We start from the raw sequence: 24,505 nt of genomic DNA, 5'->3' as shown, positions 1-24,505 counted from the left end.
TCAAGCACAGCCTGTGAAAATACTTCAGGGCTCAACAGAAACGTCTCAATTCCCAGTAATATTGCATTGGCCAAAAAGTTCGTTCAGGTTTTTCGTAACAGTGTAATGAAAAACCCGAATGAACTTTTTGGCCAAGCGAATTAAAAACTGTTAAGACATCTACACATACATATATAATTATAAATCTGTTACTAAACACTTATTCCATTAAAGGAAATGCCCCACCTTCACCCAACGCACAACACAGAAATGCATGAAACTAAATTTTATCTCAAATGCTTTAGGGAAAAGCTCCTCACAGTGGTTATCTGGGGGAGGAGGTGAAGGAGAGGGGAATTTTTATTATCTACATTATCTATTTCTATAAGTTTTAACTTATTTACAGTGAGCCTATAATTTTATTAAATAATAGTATTAATTTTGAGGCATTAAAAAAAGCAATAAAGGGACTTCCCTGGTGGTGCAGTGGGTAAGAATCCACCTGCCAATGCAGGAGACATGGGCTCGATCCCTGGTCCAGGAAGATCCCACATGCCGCGGAGCAACTAAGCCCGTGTGCCACAACTACCGAGCCTGCGCTCTAGAGCCCGCAAGCCACAACTACTGAGCCCACATGCCACAACTACTGAAGCCCACACACCTAGAGCCCATGCTCTGCAACAAGAGAGGCCACCTCAACGAAGAGTAGCCCCCGCTCGTCGCAAGTAGAGAAAGCCCGCACACAGCAACGAAGACCCAATGCAGCCAAAAATAAATGAATAAAAATAAATAAATAAATAAATTTATTTATTTTTTTAAAAAGCAATAAAGACATTAACCAAAGGGAAAAGTATACTGAGGCGCTAACTACTTAAAAGGAGCCCTTGGGTAAATAGCTTTGAAGAGTGAAGAGATATAATGATGTGAATAACTGAACCTTATTTTATCTGTATCGTGACATTTTTATAATGCTAGGGATTTATTTGTAAATATAGGCAGGACCTAGTTTCTTTTTTTTTAATTAATTAATTAATTTTATCTATTTATTTTTGGCTGTGTTGGCTCTTCGTTGCTGCGCGCAGGCTTTCTCTAGTTTTGGCGAGCAGGGGCTACTCTTCATTGCGGTGCGCGGGCTTCTCATTGCGGTGGCTTCTCTTGTTGCGGAGCATGGGCTCTAGGCACGCGGGCTTCCATAGTTGTGGCTCGTGGGCTCTAGAGTGCAGTCTCAGTAGTTGTGGCGCACGGGCTTAGTTGCTCCGCGGCATGTGGGACCTTCCCGGACCAGGGCTTGAACCCATGTGCCCTGCATTGGCAGGCAGATTCTTAACCACTGCACCACCAGGGAAGCCCAGGACCTAGTTTCTTAAATAATAAAAGGGAAGTACATTACCCAAGCAAGTTCTAGAAAGATTACTGATGAGTGATTAGATTGCATTCTCTGGGTATCATTAGTGAGTTAAGGGCAATCTTTTTCAGAATCAAAGTGGCCAGACAGCTTCCTGCAGTCCTATGATTATTATTTCTCCTACACATCTCTGAGGCATTTAGACTTAGGTCTGCTCAAAGAGCTTAGGGCTAAAAAAGGAAGTTAGCACATGACCTCTCTTATTGTTGTATTCTGCCATGGTGATCCTTAGAGTAGCAGGAAGGGCTTTGTACTATATTACACAGGCTAGAATTAGTAGACAGAAGGGGACATAGTTAAGGTGGAACAGTTGTCTGAGCTTTGAATTCTTTTGCTTTTTTAGGTTTTGCTGCCTTGATGTAGTCTAAGTACAACTTGGTTTCAAGATATCTAATCATAGATTTTTTTCCCAGTTCTGTTCTCGTCTTATTTTTGACATACACATACAAGTACAAACAATTCTGTTAACCAATGAAAACTACAAGATTTTTGGTCCGAAGACCGAGAAAGTACAAAGGTCACAGTCAAAAAAGCTTTGAAAAGATTGACTTACCACTGGATTTAATTTCTCGGACATAATTACTAGGGAACCAGCCTGTTCTCCCATTTAATGTGCCTTCCCACCAGCCTCCTTCTTCAACTCTAGTGACATAAATGATGTCCCCTTTACAGACAGACAGTTCATCTTCATTAGTCTGCTTAAAGTTGAATCTCGCCTTTACTATCAACTGGTGACTTCCATTTTCCGTCATCTCCTGGAGAAACAAAAGTCACACCAGATTAGGCGCTCATCTCAGTGAGGCAGGGGCAGACATTCTATGAATTTAGGCAAATAAAGTAGGGTGACCAAGGATAAAACCTCAGGTCCATCTCAGTCTTGAGTTTTTAATTTAGGAACGGGCCTAACATGGGTAGGTCTTGGGGGAATGAGGGGAAGGGGATTAATAAAGCCCTCAAAATTGTAGGCAAACTTTTGCATTTGTGAGAATGTGTATTTTGGAGGGGGTCATAGCTTTTATTTCCTTCTCCCCCACCAATTATCTAAAGATATATATATATATATATATATATATATATATATTTTTTTTTTGGCCACGCCGCTCAGCTTGCGGGGATCTTAGTTCCCCGACCAGGGATCGAACCCAGGCCCCCTGCAGTGGAAGCTCGGAGTCCTAACCACTGGATTGCCAGGGAAGTCCCAAAAGATACTTATTTAAATGAGCCAGGAAACAAAGTAAAGTAATAAACTATCCCACTCTGCCTCTACCCAACACCCGAAGTCTTACATAATTCCGTGACCAAGATTAGGTACCAACCTCCTCTCATAAAATCTGCCTCCCCCTTCCAATTACTAAGAATATCTTAAATTGGCTAAGACTTATTCATATGCGAAGATCAAATATCCCACAGTTACCTAAGTCTGGAGTTCTTAACCTGTCACATGTCCCTTTGAGAAGCTGATAGCACAATAAGCCTTGACCCAAAACACAGACCAGTAAGTTCACACACACAGATTTTACAGACAATTTGAGTGGGCCCAAGGGTATGGAACCATAGAGTGCTCATCAGCTTCTGAAAGAGATCTGCAGTCTCCAAAGATTAAGTGCTTTGGAAGTAATTAAAGTACTTTGGAAGTAATAGCTCATGAGGGCTTAAAGCAAGTGGGTGGATTTTGACAAGGAATAAAGGTCTCAAAAGAGCAGAAGCTAGGGCGCTCCCTCCCAAATGAAAGCTCCCATGGGGGGGTGGGGGGGAGGGAGATGCAAGAGGGAAGAGATATGGGAACATATGTATATGTATAACTGATTCACTTCGTTGTGAAGCAGAAAATGGCACACCGTTGTAAAGCAATTATACTCCAATAAAGATGTAAAAAATGCAAAAAAAAAAGACCAAATGCAAAGATAACCGAGCTATCCCAATATAGGAGCTCGTCCTGGGCTCAAAAGGAATGCAAAGAGAAAAAGAAAATGACAGCGGCAATGATGAGAGCAAGTAATATACATTGATTGCCTTCTACGCGCCAGGCACTATTTAGTTCTCCTAATAAGCCCGGGGGAGAGGGGAAATAACAGCAAACTTCCCTCCGGAAGTCGCCCTAATGACTGACATTTGCATAGCATTCTCAGTTGCTCAGTTCTAGAAAGGGACAGGACTTTGGGGCTTCAACCCCGATTTTCAGACTCTGCCCCACATGCCTTTGATTTGTTCCCATGGGCCAGCCTGAACTGGGGCGAGGTTCCAAATTCGTTTTCTCACAACACCCCAAACAACAGGATGGCTATGTCACCACCTATGGAGATGTAACCGAGACAGCAATCGAAGTTTACAAATTTTAAAACAGGCAGGGGGAATTGGGGACCAGACTTACCACTGGCTTTGACTGCCTTTGCAGCCCTGGAGCTGGGCTAGAAACTGCTCCCTGTGGGTTTGTCTGAGAGCTATTAGCAGCGCTAAGAGAAGAGGAACGTCCACATGGCCTTTCTGAGAGCTGATCTGTGAAAAGAGGAAAAGGCACCGTAAAGAGAACCCCTTGTGTCAGAAAAACATCTACAGCTTAATATTATCTTTCACGGGACATTATCAAAGGCAACCTAATCATAATTCTAACTGCTCTATGATGAACATGCCGAGCTTATTTCATTCCCCCCCACCGCCTCCCTTTTTGGTGACCAACTTCTTTTCTTAACCTTACTGGCCATTGCTCTCCAGTAGAATGAAAAACAGCGACAGAACCACATTTTCTCTTAACCCATTTCCCTACAACTCTTCCCTCCTGAACCCGTTGCAAGAGTATGCCTGTTAGCCCAGGCAGAACTATATTGGGTACCAAACAGCTGTTTGTGGCTCTTATTACTTTGAAATATTTCAAATTTCTCGCTTTGTTTTTTGGCCTATAACTGAGTGGTTCCTTTCTTCCTCACATGGAACAGTCTGTGTGGCACATATAATGTAAAATCCCTCTTATGCCTGGGGGAAGGGGTGAGGAGAATGAGAATGAGAGAGAATGTGTGTTTGAGAAAGATGCAATCTTGATACTGGAATTATTTTTTAAAAAAAATCAAACTCAAGAGTCTTCTCTTCCTTGAAACCTTGTGAAATTCAATCAGCCCGGCGCTGAGCTGGGTGTTTTCAGTATGGCGAGAGCCGTACTAAAGGGAGGAGCTGGCTTCCTGACAAATTCAAATGAGGGTTCTTTTCCTCTCCATTTATTTTTAAAAGATATAAACTGCAAAAGTCTAAAGCCCAAACATTCCCGAGGCGACAAGCTCAGTATCCAAGTAATTTCCTTGATGCTGTGGGTTTTAACTTTCACCTCCTTGTATTTTATAAATATCTGTGGCAAGGGAAGAGACTGGAAAACTTGCTAGGAGAGTTTGGCAAAGGAACATATAATTTGTATGGCATAATGTTCGAATTATCCGATCCTCCCTGCCCAGAACTGGAGAGTTGTCATGTGTGTTAAATATAGTTACTTGAATTAGCTGTACTTTCTGCTATACGCCTTGCAATAGCTCCAAAGCATTTTCTTCCAGAGAGCAAAAGAACAACTTCAGAGAAGTATTTTTACATTTATTGCTATTATATACAGCTCTTTTGACTAAAACTATAATTACTTGATAGCTTCCTAGATGCTCCAGCCTATTTGGCACTTGATTATGTTGTCTGTTCTTGTTCTCTCGTTGTTTCACGTGGGTAAGTTGAGTCTCCCTAAATAGACGGTAATTTTCTCCAGGGCAGGGACCAAGTCTTACACTTCCTTTGTAGCACCTGGCGGTGCTGGGCACACAGCCTGTTGACTCTCTACCGGTTTGAGCATCAGGACCCATGATGGAGCATCAGGGCTCTGGAGTCAGTCAGATGTGGGTCTGAATCCCAGGTCTGCTGCTTACTTTCTACTTGGGCCACTATGGGCCTGACTTTCCTTATCTGTAATACGGACCTAATACTAACAGGTCCCAGGCTTGTTTCAAAGATTGAATGAGACCACCGATGGCTTTTAGGACAGCAGAGACCCATGGTAAGGGCTCAACACATTTTAACTATGGTTATTACTGCCCAGCTGTAGGTAAGATACTATATCACGGAAGGAATGAAGTTATACTTTAAGGTTGTCATCATCTGCTTCGCATTTACTAGGATTTATATTTCATTCCGCCAACGTGATGCATACTAAACATTTAAATAAATGATGTTCTTTTCACTCACTATGAACCTGAGGTTTCATTTCCAGCGCAAGGTTACTGAAGGGTTCCTTAACATGGACAAAGGCATACAGAAAACTATGAGAAAAAATATGTCTCTGGCGGAGAAAGGGAAGTAACGGCTGCATTTTGTAAACTTTATGAAAAGGGGAACTGATATTTTTTCCTTTTTATTTTCTGTCTTGTTATACTCCACTGCCTATTCAATAGCTTTGAATGAAATTGTTTCTTGGTTCTTATTATATTAAGGGCATTAGAATAACCTCTGTGACAGTTATGTTTAAATCCTAAACTATGACAGATTAAAGTATCTGGCACCCATCAGGGTTTCTTTAGGGGGAGGAGAGAAGTCTGCCCCAATCGCACAATCCTGGCTATAGATAGTTGGCTCCTAGGGTAATCAGAGACATGTGAACCCAAATGTGTCACCCAGAACCCATCTGTCCCAAGCCCTGCTTACCTTCTGTTGCTTTGCTGACAGCTAAAAGAGTGCTCAGAACCTTGGAGAAATTGACCCCTGCATGAAGGTCATCAGGATCAAATACCTATGAGAAAGGAAATTGAAACTGTTAAGACACTGTAAGTATTCAACTCAACAAACCAAACTATCAGAAGGCCACTTCCTCTAGCTCTCAGGAGAAAAAAAAATGTAAAAGCCAAGACCCAAACCTCTGTATACCTTTGGGGGAGAAATGAAAGCAGCAGCTGAGCTGCCTAATGACATGTGGCAGGCCATCAGTGAGTCAGAGAGAAGCAGTAATGGGAAATGAGAGCCACGCCGAGGCCAGGGCCCACTAGGAAATGCACAGACCTGCTCTTCTGACCTGGGCCCATCAATACTCTCAGCCCAGTTACTGGAAACTGTGCTGGGTTACAGTCAATGCCCATCACCTACAGAAGGAGGGGAAGCCTTTGTAACACACTTTCCTCTGTACAGTTTATTCACTGTTGTCAGCCAGGGCACTGTCTGCAGGGCTTTCCTCTCTGCAGCCCATCCTCCCCAAGGCCACCCACTGGGTCCCAACTCCATGTCGCCCAACTTTCTGCCCAGGCCTGCCTCTTGCTCCCAGCCTCAATGCCCGGTTTCTGCCCCTTGACCTTGCCCCTCTCAGCTCATCTTCATGGATTTGACCCTTGGGCGGCCTAAGCCTATAGGTTCTTCCTGGCCTTAGGTGACTATTCCAGATATGACCTCTGACCTTCCTGGTATTGCTCAACTGCCAGCAGCAAAACATTAAAGAAATACAATATTTCACTTGGCCTGTCGCAACCACCATTCTGATATCCCACTGTCCCTAGGGAAGATACCAAGCAGTTGTTATTTGAAAGACAATTGTTAATTTAAAAATGTATTCAGGGCTTCCCTGGTGGCGCAGTGGTTAAAAATCCACCTGCCAATGCAGGGGACACAGGTTCGAGCCCTGGTCCGGGAAGATCCCACATGCCGCGGAACGACTAAGCCCATGTGCCACAACTACTGAGCCTGCACTCTAGAGCCCGCGAGCCACAACGACTGAGCCCACATGCCACAACTACTGAAGCCCGCACACCTAGAGCCCGTGCTCCCAACAAGAGAAGCCACTGCAATGAGAAGCCTGCGCACCGCAATGAGAGTTAGCCCCTGCTCACCAAACCAGAGAAAAGCCCACGTGCAGCAATGAAGACCCAACACAGCCAAAAATAAAATAAATAAAATAAAAATAAATAAATTAAAAAAATAAAATAAAATGTATTCAATATCTTGTAATAACCTGTAATGGAAAAGAATCTGAAAAAGAATAGATATATAGATATAAAACTGAATCACTTTGCTGTACACCTGAAACACTGTGAATCAACTCTATTTCAGTAAAAAAAATTAAAATTTTTAAAAATATAAAAATTAAAATGTATTCATTGTTTTAAAATGTATGGAGGCGTCTTCTAGTCTCATAAACGTGTATTTGAATCGAGAAGTATGCTCAAGCACAGGCACAACCTATTAATCTGCCAGCCAATGATGCCAATCTATATATATCTATAGGTAGCCCGACGCCCACCTTCTGGATGGAAACACACCTTCAAAAAACATTTCATTCCAGGATGTCTAGAAGTTTGCACCCTTTTTTTTCCCAACGTGGTGATGGGAATAAAATGTACCTTTGCACGTTGGACATGGTTGGTAATGAGCCTAGGATTTTGAAGGATCTGTCTTCCCGTCAGGTAGAGACATTTGTTCCATATCTAATCCTCATGTTTTCTGGGAGCCGCGTCAAGACCCAATTTTATCTTTTTTGTGTACATATTCTAGAAGACCTAAAATCGGTCTCTCGAATGAAAATATAGAGTGTCGGGGCTTCCCTGGTGGCGCAGTGGTTGAGAGTCTGCCTGCCGATGCAGGGGACATGGGTTCGTGCCCCGGTCCAGGAAGATCCCACATGCCACGGAGCAGCTGGGCCTGTGAGCCATGGCCACTGAGCCTGCGCGTCCGGAGCCTGTGCTCCACAACGGGAGAGGCCACAACAGTGAGAGGCCCGCGTACCACAAAAAAAAAAGAAAGAAAATATACAGTATCTATTTTTTTTCAAATTTGAGGGGGCATCAGTATAAACAATATATGCAAATGTGTGCCCCTTCTGAGACTTAGAACTCTTTTTTTTTAATTTTTTTTAATTTTTGGCCGTGTTGGGTCTTTGTTGCCGCACGAGGGCTTTCTCTATTAGCGGCGAGCGGGGGCTGCTCTTGGTTGCGGTGCACAGGCTCTAGGCACGCACAGGCTTCAGTAGTTGTGGCACACGGGCTTCAGTAGTTGTGGCACATGGGCTTCAGTAGTTGTGGCTCGCAGGCTCTAGAGTGCAGGCTCAGTAGTTGTGGCGCACGGGCTTAGTTGTTCCGCAGCATGTGGGATCTTCCCGGACCAGGGCTCGAACCCGTGTCCCCTGCATTGGCAGGCGGATTCTTAACCACTGCGCCACCAGGGAAGTCCCCACACTCTTTATTCATTTAATCAATGAATGTTTTGCATTCAAACTTAAAATGACTGAAGAGCCCAATCACATCTAAAAATGAAACACTAATACACTTCTAGCAAAGGGGGAATGTCGATATTACTAAAGAGTTAAATGACACTACGATCCAACTATGTTCCTGAATGCTACAGTCTAAAATGCAAACGTTGGACTTCCCTGGTGTTCAGTTGTATTGGTACTTGGCTGAATTTGAGAACAAATAAACTGATCAGAAAATGAAACGTGCATCAACAAGAGGCACTGTGTCTGCTTGAGGGAAGTTGCCTGCACTATACACAGTTCCCTTTATAGAAAACCTCAATACACTAGAATTTACCCACAGATGCTGTAGTGAAGCACTCGGAACTCCATAGGAAGAAGTTGGAAGAGGCCTCTCGGGACCAGCAGAGAAGGCAATGCCTGAGGGTTATGATTTCCAAGCAGATGGAAGGTTAGATAGAACCATGAATGCCCTCGACGGCACTGCACCCTCACGAGCCTCACATGGAACAGTACCGAACATTCCACCCCAGACCTTTCTTCCATGCACTTGAGATTGGTCACCTACTAAAATAGAAATATTATTTGGAGGGAGTGCAATACTTTCAGCTGTTATCAGTCTTTCACATCTTAGTGGAAACGAGAGGTGTGAGACCAAGTTTAGAGATGATGATGTGGAGAAAAACTAAGGGCACTGGCGCCCAACTGGGAAAAAGCAAGGGAGATTCCCCCAGCATGGAGAGGGTGCGGGCAGAGCAAAGAGAAGTAGATTCCAATACAAGCCACTTGCCTAGGCCTAATCCCAGCCATTTATATGTGCAAAATGGAGAACCAATTCCCCTTTTCTATCTGCAAAGCAGTGGGATGGTTAAAAGGTGATGCAAATTTGTACTTTGACGCCGTTATGCGATTTCACAATACAAAGTCCCGATGCCACTCATCTCCCTATACTCTGTGCAAGCCTCACTCGCCTGTTTAGTGTCTCTGGTATGAAACTGAGTCCCAGATTAGCTGAACTTTCTTGATTCCTATTTTGGTGCAGAAATTAGCTGCTCGGTTCCAGTTGGATCTGTGAAGGTCAGATGAACAGCAGGATTCCCTCCCTCCATTTACCACTACTGTGAGGCAGACAAGTAAGAAAGGATTGCTTCTTAGACTACAGCTCGATGGTTTCAAGGTCCCACGCCTGCAACGGGATGAGGCAAGGTTCAAGCATAACAACGACAAAAAAACATTTACTTTACGCTGGGTAAGCAATAGGAGAGACAAGGATTAAAGTTCATTCAAGATTTTTTCTTAAGTATTTACATAGAGCCAGCCTAAGGTCTAATCCTACATCGGCAGCTGAAATCAGACAAGGCATTTCATTTTTAAACATATCCCCACATTTTTCCATTTTGGAGATCCACAATGACAGCAAAACCTATTTTCCATCCACTAAACACCAGGTGTTAATTCTGAACCATTGGGGATCTGCCAGTATAAACTGCACAGAAGTTAATATTTATATGGCTTTACAAATAGATCCTTTCTGGAGGAGTTTTCAGTTTCAACATGTATGCTGTTTTATGACATTTTCCCCAAACTGAGAAAAGCAAGGAAGCACAGGAGAAGACACTCCCCCCAGCCACTTGGTAGTCCTACAGCTACGATTTCTTGACTTACAAGCCCTTGCTATGCGCTATATGCTGACACCATGCTTGGAGTCTTCATTGCCCTTGATTCTCCGAACAAGCCTGTAATGTGTCTACAATTATTTCCCCCATTTTATAGATAAGTAAACAGTGACTTAGAGTAAGCAGTTAAGTCACAAAGCAAGAAAGTGATGGAACCAATAAAAATACACAAGAAAGTGCTCCAAGAGGCATCTTAGCCCTGTATGCCCATTTTATGTTTTCATAAGACATGAAAAAGATGAGAAAGAAATCTGTGAGTTTGTACACAAAAAGAAATCCCTTGCTGCTGTCGATACGTTTGTACACAAAAAGAAATCCCTTGCTGCTGTCGCTATGAAATCCCTTGCAGCATCTGTACCATACGCAGTAAGTTTGTTACAACCTCTAAGATGACTTAATTCAACTAATTGTGACAAAGAGAAAATGGCCTATATGAGAAGACCGTCTCCCCAGGGGCTTTGCCTAACTCATGTGCTGTCCTTCTCATTTCAAGGGGCAGCCCTGACCCAGCAGGCACCTGGTCATGTTTGCCAGAAGGGGCTTAGGGCTGCTCTGAGTTACTTCTATTTGTTCATCTGGTTCCATCGTCCACATAAGTGAGGTGTTAGCTGGGGGTGGGGGGTGCAGGGGGAGGGCGGCATCCAGCCCATGGTTATAGGACCAAGTGAAACCATTTCTCGGCATCATGCTCTCAGCACCTGAGGTAACCAGTCACGGCCCCAGCCACATCCTTGTTAAGAGAAGAAGCCATACCGTATGCTAGTTCAGATACCTAGTGATGGGTGACGCCTGTGATGCCTCTAATGTCATGTGGCTTCAGTACCATTCAGTGAACTTCATTTAAAGTTAATATAGGGTTTGAAGTGATCACAATAGGCTCCATCACTCAACTATTAAAGTCTAATCAACTGCAAAGCAAGTGATTCAGTGGGACCACATGGACATAGCTTATGTTTCAGGCCCATTTTTAAAAAAAAATTCCAAATATTTCAGGAACATTCCATCTCTTCCTTGTTCTTACTGAATAAGATCTTAAATTAACTTAGCCCGTCTTGAATCACATTCTCTTATCCTCACAGCTGAGCACGCTGCCTCTGTTAACCCCTGAACTTGGGAGGAAATGTCATTACGTTGTGCGACAGAGAAGCAAATCTGAGCTGCTTAGTCATATTTCACCGGGTGGCAGTGCTCCTGGCTCTGTGGACATGACCTGGGATGCTTCCACTCAGCTCCTACTAAAAGCAGCCACCAAGTCAGCAACAAATAATGCTCTCAGCTCAGAAGCTGGACTCAATTCGTCACTGGTATTCCACTTACTAGAATACGGTGGATGGCATGTGTGCCCTGCCTGGTTTTAAATAATAACTGTTTCAATTTGATATGGAGTAAACCCTGCTCTCTACTTCTCTCTTATTTCCTTCCTTTCTCTCCATTTCAGCAATTTAGGGAACAAGATGTGACTTATGCATGTAGTTGCAATAACATCAGTATACTGAAAAGAGCCCTGATGTGAGGGTCAGGAGACCTTGACTCCATCCCAGATTTGTCACTGCCGAGCAGTCGTGAGGACCTAAGGAAAGCAACACTACTTTCTTTGTGGCTCTGTTTCGCATCAGGACAGTGAGAGATGTCTTTGACCAAAGGAGCACAGGAAAAGGCCTGCTGGTCCATCATCTGAATAGGGGCTCCCAAAGGCAGCATCTCGGCGGGTCTCCAGGGTCCAGAATCTGGCCTTCAGTTCTCAAGGCTCTTGAAACTGGACTTATATTAACCACATTCACAAAAGGCCAATGCAGAAGCCAAAATGCCAATTTACTAATTAAAAAAAGAAAGAACCATGAAGAGGATTGGATACTCCCATTTTATGGGCCAGATCACTCTCTCCCAATAGAGAAATCTACACAGTAAGCCAAATTACAATTAGAAATTTGCTGGATAAAACAGAATCAAAGCAAAGGGAGTCTGGGGTATCACGGCCTAACATAATTATTACCTGTTTAGAGTTGATTTTTTCAAAATGTCATTTTTTTTACATCTTTATTGGAATATAATTGCTTTACAATGGTGTGTTAGTTTCTGCTTTATAACAAAGTGAATCAGTTATACATATACATATGTTCCCATATCTCTTCCCTCTTGCATCTCCCTCCCTCCCACCCTCCCTATCCCATCCCTCTAGGTGGTCACAAAGCACCGAGCTGATCTCCCTGTGCTATGTGGCTGCTTCCCACTAGCTATCTATTTTACGTTTGGTAGTGTATATATGTCCATGCCTCTCGCTCGCTTTGTCACAGCTTACCCTTCCCCCTCCCCATATCCTCAAGTCCATTCTCTAGTAGGTCTGTGTCTTTATTCCTGTCTTACCCCTAGGTTCTTCATGACATTTTTTTTTCTTAGATTCTATATATATGTGTTAGCATACGGTATGTGTCTTTCTCTTTCTGACTTACTTCACTCTGCAGGACAGACTCTAGGTCCATCCACCTCATTACAAATAGCTCAATTTCATTTCTTTTTATGGCTGAGTAATATTCCATTGTATATATGTGCCACATCTTTATCCATTCATCCAATGATGGACACTTAGGTTGTTTCCATCTCCGGGCTATTGTAGATAGAGCTGCAATGAACATTTTGGTACATGACTCTTTTTGAATTATGGTTTTCTCAGGGTATATGCCCAGTAGTGGGACTGCTGGGTCATATGGTAGTTCTATTTGTAGTTTTTTAAGGAACCTCCATACTGTTCTCCATAGTGGCTGTACCAATTCACATTCCCACCAGCAGTGCAAGAGGGTTCCCTTTTCTCCACACCCTCTCCAGCATTTATTATTTCTAGATTTTTTGATGATGGCCATTCTGACTGGTGTGAGATGATATCTCATTGTAGTTTTGATTTGCATTTCTCTAATGATTAATGATGTTGAGCATTCTTTCATGTGTTTGTTGGCAATCTGTATATCTTCTTTGGAGAAATGTCTATTTAGGTCTTCTGCCCATTTTGGGATTGGGTTGTTTGGTTTTTTGTTTTTGAGCTGCATGAGCTGCTTGTAAATTTTGGAGATTAATCCTTTGTCAGTTGCTTCATTTGCAAATATTTTCTCCCATTCTGAGGGTTGTCTTTTGATCTTGTTTATGGTTTCCTTTGCCGTGCAAAAGCTTTGAAGTTTCATTAGGTCCCATTTGTTTATTTTTGTTTTTATTTCCATTTCTCTAGGAGGTGGGTCAAAAAGGATCTTACTGTGATTTATGTCATAGAGTGTTCTGCCTATGTTTTCCTCTAAGAGTTTGATAGTTTCTGGCCTTACATTTAGGTCTTTAATCCATTTTGAGCTTATTTTTGTGTATGGTGTTAGGGAGTGATCAAATCTCATACTTTTACATGTACCTGTCCAGTTTGTCCAGCACCACTTATTGAAGAGCCTGTCCTTTCTCCACTGTACATTCCTGCCTCCTTTATCAAAGATAAAGTGACCATATGTGCGTGGGTTTATCTCTGGGCTTTCTATCCTGTTCCATTGATCTATCTTTCTGTTTTTGTGCCAGTACCATACTGTCTTGATTACTGTAGCTTTGTAGTATAGTCCGAAGTCAGGGAGCCTGATTCCTCCAGCTCCGTTTTTCGTTCTCAAGATTGCTTTGGCTATTCGGGGTCTTTTGTGTTTCCATACAAATTGTGAAATTTTTTTTTCTAGTTCTGTGAAAAATGCCAGTGGTAGTTTGATAGGGATTGCATTGAATCTGTAGATTGCTTTGGGTAGTAGAGTCATTTTCACAATGTTGATTCTTCCAATCCAAGAACATGGTATGTCTCTCAAAATGTCATTTTTTAAATGGCCTATATATAAATTCGGGCTTTAACTTGCCACCACTGCCTCGTGGGACTCGAACTGCAATTGTGGACAGCTTTGACCATCTATGTCCTTTTGTCTCTGTGGATTTATATAGAGTCACTTTAGATAATTAATACGGGCTTCTAGATGACTTGGACCTCATCTCATCCACAGCTCGGAAGTCAAGCTCCCCAGAGCTCCTGTAATAGGAGCAAAGACCTGAGCGTAATTGTCACTGCTCACACCTCATCGAGAAGTCCCCAAATCCACTCCGGGATGGTTTCCTCAGCATCACTGACATCAACGTATCCCACCTTATGATCGCCATTCTTCCTTGTTAGCACTCACCTAGGGCAAAAACCGCTTTCTCCACAACAGAGATTTATCCTCAGTTGAGTAGCAAGTGTTGAGGAAAGTGGCGAATGAATGAGGAATGATACAGGCATCTTGGTGGGGATGGTCCCAGGATTAAAAAGAGAAAGAACAACTGGCTTTGGATAATCTCACCGAAAAGAGAGTAGGCACGAAGGAAAGTGAAAGATGAAATCTCTCTTGTCAATAGCGTTTGCCAAGCCAAGGGTGGGAAGCCAGAGGCTTAGAACCAGCTGCCTCTCAGCCCGCTGGCCGCTGTGGCCCTCCCCCTGACCCTCCTCCTGTGCCTCTGTCACTAGAGCCACACTGGCTGCCAGTTTTGAGGGATGCGGGCGGATGGGTGATGCCCCAGCTGCTGGAGCATCTGTGCACCAGAGCTGGGGGTGTCCTTCCCAAGCCTCAAGCCACCACCACGTCGGAGAAGGGGACTTACTTCTTAGTTGTGAAAATTGGAATGAGGAACACATTTTCCCAGGGACATAGTGTCACCTGCGCCACTTAGTCTCTATGACATCCACAGTTCAGCCACATTAGTTATTAAACTAGCCGCTGTGGGCCAGCCAGAAAACAGAATCACCACGTAGCACCTTGTTTCTATGGGAAAATGTGTTCTGTGTTCCTAACAATAACTTAAAAACAAATATTTGGAAAATAATCCATTTTTATACTGAAGAATGCCTGAACATGGGGTCCCAGATCAACGTCCTCATCCTTATATTTCTTCCTTGTCCTTTCACGTAAAGGAGGAATTAAAAAGAAAAAAAATGCCCTAGACACTCCGAGTACTATTTATTTTGGAACTCCCCGTGATGAATCCAGTGACACGTGTGAAGACCATGAAAATAAGCTCAGAACGTGTAACAGCCGACAGTTCCTGACTGTTTAACCGTCCAGGCAGTTAAGGAGGAGACTCTCCTGTGAAGATAGGGTTCCTGCAGCCCCTGTTTTCCTAGGAGCCTCCTGCGATTTAGGGTTGGAGCCCGAGAACCTAGCAGAAGCAGCTGCTTCGGGACAACTTCATGCACAGGAGAGACTGGTGTTAAATGAGCCCTACCCAAAGCTGAGGGAGGGAGGAGGGCAATGAGCACAGGAGCCCCTCCTCCAGCGGTCTCATCCGCTGCCTTCCTTAAAGTCCTCCACTGACTCACCCTCACCTCTCTTTCTTCTGAACAGCTACAGCCTTGCAGTCTGGGTAGATGCTGTAATATTCTGTATTTATTCTGTGAGGGTTAAGATTAGCCCTGGCTTTCCCATTGGAAAGCCAACTGTTTGCAGTGCAAAGGGTCCCCCAGCCCTGGTCCAGCATTCAACACATGAGACACTCGATAAATAGTCATTCATTGGTGGCTTGACGGAATGGACTGTCAGAGAAACTTAAATATAAATTGCACCTAGAATGTAAGCCCCACGAAGCCAGTTCTTTCCAACCTTTTTCACGGCTGGATCCTCAACGTCTAGAAGAGTGCCTGTCACATAGTTGGTGCTCGATAAATGTTTGATGAGTTAATGAAAGTTTAGAAGCTCTCCCCAATTGGTGATTAATTATAATTGAGGAAAAGGCATTGCCGAAATTACAGTAAAGGCAAAAAGAAATATCATTAGGGAAGAAAAAAATCCATTTCCATGTGACTTTTCAGGAAACATCTGTTATCTAAAATAATATACACCTGTGCTCATCTGCAAACTGAAGCCCTGTGACCATGACATGACCAAAGATGCTTCAAACTCCATGGTGGTGGATTTCATTAACTCGTCTGCCAATGCGATTACTGGCGTGTCCCAGGTAGTACAGGTTCCTTTAAATCTCCTCCCAAAGCACCATGATGTGAGCACTATAGAGAAGGGACACCGGAAAGAACTGGGAGATGTTACTGTTTGGCTGGGCTGGGCTATCTTTTTTTTTTTCACTGTTTATTGTAAAATAGCTTAAATGACAGCCACTAAGAGCCACATTCACCTGTTCATCCCTTGCTCTAAAAGAGGCTCTGAGTCCCAGCAGGGCACATGGGATGTGGCAAAACACGGCAAAGTAACCCACGAGAAGTAAGAAGAGGTGATAGGCAATTGGCAAGACTACGAATCACACACCTGAAGTCCCTCTTCCACCAGCTAATCCGGGTGGGAAGGATGTTGTACCAAAGTTTCTCCCACTTTCTTTCAAGATCACCTTCCACCATTCATTCGGCAAAGACTTTTGGCGCACTTTGCTTACGTCTCTATGTGAGTCACTTTTTCAAGCCTGCCCTTTTCAGAGATGTCCATCAATGCCTAACAGACATCAATCAACCAATTAATTAACTAATTAATTAATTAACTAATTAATTTTCCTCCACCTGACCCCAAACAGGATCTGTGCCTAGGAAACCATCCAAACACAGGAAGGTGGGTGCTCGGGAGCTCAGATAGCCAAGCCATCAGGAATGGTGCTTTCAGTTAAAATTCACATCTCTCAGCCTAAGGTAACCCAGCCTATAACTGCCTACAAGGTCAAGTCCACGCTCTTCGAGCCAGCATTCAAAGTCCTTCTCAAGCTGGTCCCACAACTAGCAAGCCCATCGTTTCTCATCATCACCTCTTTGTATGCCCCAGAATCCTTTGCTTCCTTCACCGTGCCTCTCTCTGCTATGCACACTTCTCCTTATGAAAAAGTTCCCTCAACCGTCTGAATCCTAGCAGTCCTTAGGAGCCCATCCTCCATCACTCTCTTCCATGGGGTCTTCCCCCAACACTACACCTCAGTACACAAAGGGCTTCTCTTTCTCGCAACTCTGTATTATGCTCTAGATTCTGGAAGCTTGGCTACCTAGCCATCCACTTCTACATGCTGCGAAACTCCACTATTTCCCATACACATGCTGCCTTTTTCCACAATTCTCAGTACTCACCATGTAGACAGTGCACAAGCACTTGCTGACTATTCCTCTTTCCTTTCAACCAAAAACTTAAGCAGCTATTTCTTCCACCAGAAACACCTGTCCTTTGGTCATACCTTCCCCAGAAGGAAAGACAGGAGAAGGTAATTTTTTCCTGGTAGAACTTGATAAATCAGGCCTCATATATTTTCCATCACTTGGGAAGATAGATGCTTCTTTTTGAAGAATATGATTGAGAGAAGCAAAGAAAGCTGGCAAAGCATTTACCTCACCCAAAGGAAGTGAAGTTACTACCTGGGATCATTTGGAAGAATCAAAGTTACGGAGTCCTGGATGTGCAAATCTCACACGTGGACAGCCCAGTGAAATCGAGAGAGTTTGGGTAACATAAGGAATAAGAAGAGACCTGAGCACTGAAAAGGCAGAGAAGGTCTTCCAAATGACACTGTGGCACCTAATCTCTCATACTTTTCATTTTTTTTTTAACTTTTAAAAACATGAAACAGGTGCTCCAGCTTGACATAAAGAAACTGAGTAATACTGTATTAGGAAGGACCCAGCTTTCTTTTTAGCCTTATTTTCATCCACTAAAGAGTCATTTCTATGAATAAAGTCAGCTGTTGATAATGTACATATAGACTGTTAGATATGCAATCTATCTAAAATAAATTTTTAAAAATTCATTACCCATTCAACAAATATTTACTGAACACCTGGTATATGCCAGGCACTAATACATAAATTTGTTTTAAGATAAGAAATAAAAAGGATGCTATATAAAATCTAGCAAATAAAATCACCCACAAGTATACCAACTGTCAAACGTTGTTTTTCATTCTGTTCTCTTTGCTTGAAGATGATTTTTTCAATCCCCAATCAGGATTTTCCCCAATCCATCCCCAAATACCAGCATATCATCAAATAATGCAAACTGGTCATTTTACAGTAAAAATGCTGATTTACACTATCACAACACACATTTCTCCAAAGAAGTGGCTAAATTTCTTTTGTTAGTAAAATACCGCATTCTCTTGGTTTGCATACATTTCTCAGAAATTATTGGTAAGTAGCCCCAGTTTGCTGGAAACCTAGCCATGAAGAACAGACAAATTACAAGACAGAATGTTCCTCAGTGTTGAGACCTGCTTCACAGGCCGGGCTCTTCATAAAAGCTGTTAAGAGCTTGACCCCTTCGAGATGCCTCTTAAAGTAATATCCATGTGTTTCCAAAGCATGAGGAAACCTGTATGTTATTGTCTAGGGTGAGACAAGTCCTTATAACACTTTCACTCACTGCTTTGCAAACTGCTGCATTTCCTCCCACCTTAATTTAATTCCTTCTCTTCCCTATTGCCCTATTCAATCCCTCAATTGACATGTCTGATCTCTGTAATAATATTCAAGTCCCCAAGAAAGTATAAAGCTGGGATTTTACTCTCTTTCTGTAAGCAGAACTAAGTTAGGAAGGTAAATCTTCTGCCAAGAAGTCAATAAAAATGACACGTGGCTATTATGTCATCTGGGGTGATCCACATCTCTGAACCCACACACCCCTCTGTGTGGAAGGGTCCAGTTTGCCAGGGTATGACAAAGCGGGGAGCTAATTAGACAGATGTCTGGTGTTGTAAGTCCATCTTCCAGATGACAACAGAGGAAGTGGCAATGCAGATATGGAGCAGCTTCTGGACTGAGTGGACATACACTTCCTCTAAAAACGTAGGTAAGCAAAGGCCCTAAGCAATAGGCAAGTGCGCTCACTCTTCTTCATTTGCAATTCAAAGGCCAGACCTTGTACTTCCTTTTGGTACTAACCCCAAGGTCATCATGTTGTGCTGGCAATGTCTTCACCTCTCAGATTGATCCTGGGGGGGTCGCCTCAGTGATAACGTATGACCAAATTAGAATGGGGCTGGAGTAGGGGAGAGTGGCCAAGATTGTGTGGTTTGAAAAAAGGGCTGTATTGTGCTCTGTTGCCCCAGAAACAGCCTGGATTAGAATCAACATTAAAACCAAATTAAAGGGGTTTCCCTGGTGGTGCAATGGCTAAGAATCTGTCTGCCAGTGCAGGGGACACAGGTTTGATCTCTAGTCCGGGAAGATCCCACATGCCGCGGACCAACTAAGCCCGTGCGTGTGCCACGACTACTGAGCCTGTGATCTGGAGCCTGTGAGCCACAACTACTGAGCCCACGTGCTGCAATACTGAAGCCCGTGTGCCTAGAGCCCGTGCTCTGCAGTGAGAGAAGCCACCGCAGTGAGAAGTCCGCGCACCGCAATGAAGAGTAGCCCCTGCTCGCCGCAACTAGAGAAAGCCCGCGCACAGCAACGAAGAACCAACGCAGCCAAAAATAAATTAATTAATAAATAAATTTAATTTAAAAAAACAAATTAGAGTTGAGTTAGATTTAAAACAAGATAACTTTGACACCTCCCATCAGGAAGATTCAATTGATCAAATTTTGCAATAAAATGCCTTCCTTTTGGTATTATCAGCATACATTCAATCCAATTCAGAAACTATATTTTTCCCTTTTAAGTATTACATACCGTGGGGGGGGGGGTTGTTTCTTTTTGTTTTGTTTTTGTAGAGGCAACTGATTTTTTTTTTTTTTTTTTTTTTTTGCGGTACGCAGGCCTCTCACTGTTGTGGCCTCTCCCGTTGCAGAGCACAGCCTCCGGATGCGCAGGCTCAGCGGCCATGGCTCACGGGCCCAGCCGCTCCGCGGCATGTGGGATCTTCCCGGACCGGGGCACGAACCCGTGTCTCCTGCATCGGCAGGCGGACTCTCAACCACTGCGCCACCAGGGAAGCCTGAGGCGATGAGTTTTATTTTCTCCCCTCGACTATGCCCAAATCAACAGGTTTATTACTTATTTCCTGGGAGCAAGGGGGAAAGTTTTTGTCAGTCATAACCAAAAACAAAAAACCATTTGTTGAATTGTTTAATTCAACTAAATCAGGAAGCATCTTGCTCTGGGGTGGATTTTTAAATTTCAAGCTATCGTAATTACAAAACAAATGCATTTGTTTTAAAAGACACACCAACTATTTCATCCAGGTAAACAACAGAAACTGAAAATATCCTTTTTACACATTCTCCTAGTTTATGCATAGACTAGAAAAGAGTGAAAGGCTTTCCTGATTTTTCAAGTCCAAGAGGAATCCGTCCAAACCGTTTCTATTATTAGCACACAAAATGGTAGCTAAAGAAGTTACTGTGGTTAACAACTGAATAATTCATAGTCTCGGAAGAATTCTGTTGCTTTGTCTTCTCCACTTCCTCTTTAGAACTGGATCCCCAAACATATTTCTAATCCTGAGTTGTCATAAAGGCAACCATATACAAATTCTTCTCAGCACTTAAAAATTGGCCACACTAAGCACTGAGAACTACAGCAAGACATTAAGCTGGAGACTTAATAGGATCTCTTATAACCAGTTCGTGAAACTCTTAAGATTACACATATATTGTCAGAAATTAGAGTCACAGGTTCCAGTCTGTGTCCCATGGATATCACTGGGCTATAACATCACTGAAATTTAAACTGCCTTTATGCAGTCTTCCAAATAAAATATGTAAACACAGTAAATATGACCTACAAATAATTTTAAATACATTTCAACACCCTCTAATCTAAATTCAAATTATTTTCTATGAAGTGAGGCACTGAGAATTTCAAGTCTGGAAAAAGAAAAAAAACACTTCAATTAGTGAGTGAAAGAGGTTAATAATGTTGACAGGATGAACATTTCTGCTGTTCGCCAGGACAAGAGAGGTCAAGCCCGCCACCACTCTTCATCTAAAATTCCCAGAAACTGTCAACTTTATTTTGTCTTCAGAAGAGGGATGTTAAGAATTAGAAAATATGTAGGGATTTTAACCTTTGACTTTATTTTCCAGAAACGTTTTTCCAAAAACAAGCGATCTTTGCCAAATAAAGCACAGACCTGAGAAACAAAATGGGTGGATATTTTGTTCCTGGTTTAAGTTTCATCCCCGTCTAAATTCTCAGTGTGGGAATTCCCTGGTGGTCCAGTGGTTAGGACTCCGTGCTTTCACTGCCAAGGGCCCTGGTTCTATCCCTGGTCGGGGAGCTAAGATCCCGCAAGCCGCATGGCACGGCCAAAAGTTTAAAATATATATATTTTATATATATATTACATATACCTAATAAGTGACTACCTCGGGTTAGTTCAAGTCCAAGACTCAAGCTCTTAGCCACTGTACTACTATACTACTTCTCAAGAACAAAGCTTCCCTGACCGGGAATCAGACCCAGACCAAGGCAGAGAAAGTTACAAATTCTGGCCACTAGACCACACAGCATGTGTTGGGTTGCCTGATCCCACACCAAAAAGGCCCTGATGGTTATGTTTGGCAGTCTGCTTTTTATAGTTTTTGTCTCCTGCTGATTTCATTGCTTCCATGTTACACATAGATATAGACTCTTTCTGCCATCGCCAGCAAGTCTAATCTAGAGCAACTTCTCTTCTCCCTTTATCACAACTTTCTATTTAAACGCTGTTTTCCAGTTTACAAAGTGCTTCCACATACCTTATCTCATTTAATCTAATTTGCTATTTCTAACCAGTATGGGGATGAGCAACCAGATTACCCATAATTCCAACAGGCTTCAATAAATAAAAGTAATTAGGCTCTGAGTGAGGGTCTGAGGCAGTCTCCTAGGAATAAAAGTGCACAAGTCTAAGGACAAAGATGGGGCATCTCTTTTGCAGCCCGGAGCTTCCCCGACCATTCAGTCATTCTAGCAATCATTCATTTAATGAACATTAACTGAGCACCTGCTATGTGCCACGTTCTGTACTGATTGCTGGCGTTATATGATCAAGTTCTGGTTCCTGCCTTTGAGAAGCTCCAAGGCTAGTAGAGATGGAAATGTGTCCACAGACTACCATGGTGAGAGTGGGCAGGTAGCGAAAAGGTAGCTGGGCACAAGGGATTATGGGAAAATGGATGCTAACTGCCCAATCCAGCAGAGATTTCCTAGACAATCCGATGCTGAGGAGGTTCTCAGCTTGGGGGCAGACACTAGAGGTTGCTAGATGGCTGAACTCTAGATAAACCAGGGAAATAGTTGTTGACTCTGGCTGTGCATTAGAATCACCTGGGGAGCTTTCAAAACCAAATAATAACTTCAGAAAACTTTGGGGCAGCACTTACTCAAGCCAAACATATACACACCCTATGGCCCAGCAGTTCCATTCCTATGCATAAACCCAGCAGAAATGTGCACCAGAAGACATGCGCAGGAATATTCATAGTAGCATTGTTCATAGCAACTCCAAACTGGAAACAACCCAGATGTCCATCAACAGGTGAATGGATAAACAAAATAGCGGACATCCACATGGTGGAATACTACTAGCAATAAAAAAGAAAGAATGACATGGGGAACTCGTACAAATATTACCCTGAGTGAGAGAAATCTTATACAAACAGATACATACTATATGATTCCACCCATATAAAGTACAAGACAGAAAAAAAGGAATCTATTGTCTTAGAAGTCAGGGCAGTGGTGCCCACTGGTGAGGGGTAGTGACTGAGAAGGGGCACAAGGCAGGTGGCTTTTGAATGCTGATGATGGTGTGTTTCTTAATCGGTGTGCTGACTGTACAGATGTGTTCAGTTTGTAAGGATTCATCAAACTCTACTTAGGATTTGTGCAGTTTCCTGAATTCATGCTATATGGCAATAGAAAATTCATTTAAACATTAAAAAAAAGAACAAGAAATACCAAGGCCTGGGTCTCACTGCAGACCAATTAACCCAAAAGCTCAGTGTGGGGAGATCCCAACATTTGTATTTTTAAAAAACACCCCAGGTGGCTCTAATGTGCAGCCACGTGTGCAAACCAAGGTTAGGCGTTCCTGTATGTATCAACAGCTCCTCTGGGGGGATAGCCTGGCACGTAGCAAAGGGAACAAGTTCTGAAGTAAGGTACGTCAACAATTACATTCTGGCTCCATTTTGCACTGGCAGTGTGTGGCATTTGTCTGCATCATCCCCAAACCTCAGTATAATGGGAACAATATCCCCTCCCTCCCAGGATTGTTGTGAGGATTAAATAAAATAATATACTTAAAGCACCTAGCACAGTACCTAGAACATAGTAGGTGCTTGAGAAATGGTAGGTACTCAACTCCTTTTCCTCCTTCGTGTCTAAGTTCCAGTGATGAGCAGATTGCTGTTAACGAACAAAACTCACGCTCTCCAATTTCCCCTCCTGAATGAGTTTCTTTGTAAAGACTGAAGTAATATTATACTTGGGCTAGTGATGTCAAACGAATGTCGGACATTTCTGGGCCCTGGTCGCTCACTCTGTTCAGCACCTGCTACCCCGGAAGGTGAACGGAGGGGAGGCAGACTGTAGGTAAATACAAACCACAGACTCTCCTTTGGAAAGCTTTGTCCCTGTCCTCACTCCTAAGAACAGCACTAGCCATGTGAGTTGGCAAAAGGAACAGAAAAAATTAATAGCTTGGAAGGCATATCATCCATGAAATGTGCCAAATGAAACACTTTTGTATAAAATGTCATGTTTTCGTAAAAACAAACAAACAAAACAGAATCCTGGGCTGAGAGCAGGAGATTCAGGTGAGAGTTTTGATGATACCACCCGTCAGCTGTATGACTTTGCTTCACTAAACTTTTCTGTTTCTCTGGCCAATGAAAGTAATGCCATCTCTCCTACAGCCTTTACAAGGGCACAGTGAGTTTCAGATAAGATAAGTAGAAAGCTTTCCAAAAACTGAAGCAGCAAAGAAAGGCAAGACTGGAAATTTACTTTTTTCCAAACTCCAATCACCAACCACCACCCTCCCTCCCCAAGACTGAGAACTCTCTGATATTAACTGCTCCAAGTGTACGCAGAGACTCCACCAGCCTGAAGCTCGCTTATGTAAGAAGAGACTGCAGCACTGCCTGGCATGTAGCATAATACTTTGCTTAAGAGAAATCCTTGGAAATGCCTCAGCTGAAGTACAAGGGCAAGCCCAGGCCTTACGTTTTGGAGACAGGCGCTCTCAGTCACGGAACACCAGAACTGTGGCTCGAGCAAATGATGTCATCCGAGCTCCTCTTACCATGGTCAATGTCAAAAATTAAGACAGGAAGTTCAAGGACAAATTGTGGGGTTCCCAGGCAAATATA

At 43.0% G+C, this 24,505-nt stretch overlaps 1 protein-coding gene across 8 annotated transcripts in view; it reads right to left on the bottom strand.

Moving 5' to 3' along the window:
* The window catches only part of ARHGEF6 (Rac/Cdc42 guanine nucleotide exchange factor 6), a 123,434-nt gene that overhangs the window by 85,862 nt on the left and 13,067 nt on the right, over nt 1-24,505 (bottom strand). For all 8 annotated transcript variants that reach the window (XM_019919027.3, XM_033849041.2, XM_019919026.3 and 5 more), the window contains 3 exons: nt 6,050-6,134; nt 3,756-3,880; nt 1,938-2,139 (listed from right to left, as the gene is read on the bottom strand). In XM_019919027.3, coding sequence (XP_019774586.1) covers nt 1,938-2,139; nt 3,756-3,880; nt 6,050-6,134 — 412 coding nt within the window. The remainder of the gene's footprint in view (nt 1-1,937; nt 2,140-3,755; nt 3,881-6,049; nt 6,135-24,505) is intronic.

Source organism: Tursiops truncatus, chromosome X (assembly GCF_011762595.2).
Source record: "Tursiops truncatus isolate mTurTru1 chromosome X, mTurTru1.mat.Y, whole genome shotgun sequence".
Classification (NCBI taxonomy): Eukaryota; Metazoa; Chordata; class Mammalia; order Artiodactyla; family Delphinidae; genus Tursiops; species Tursiops truncatus.
Note: the sequence above shows the minus strand (reverse complement) of the source record. Positions and strands in the feature narration are given on the sequence as shown.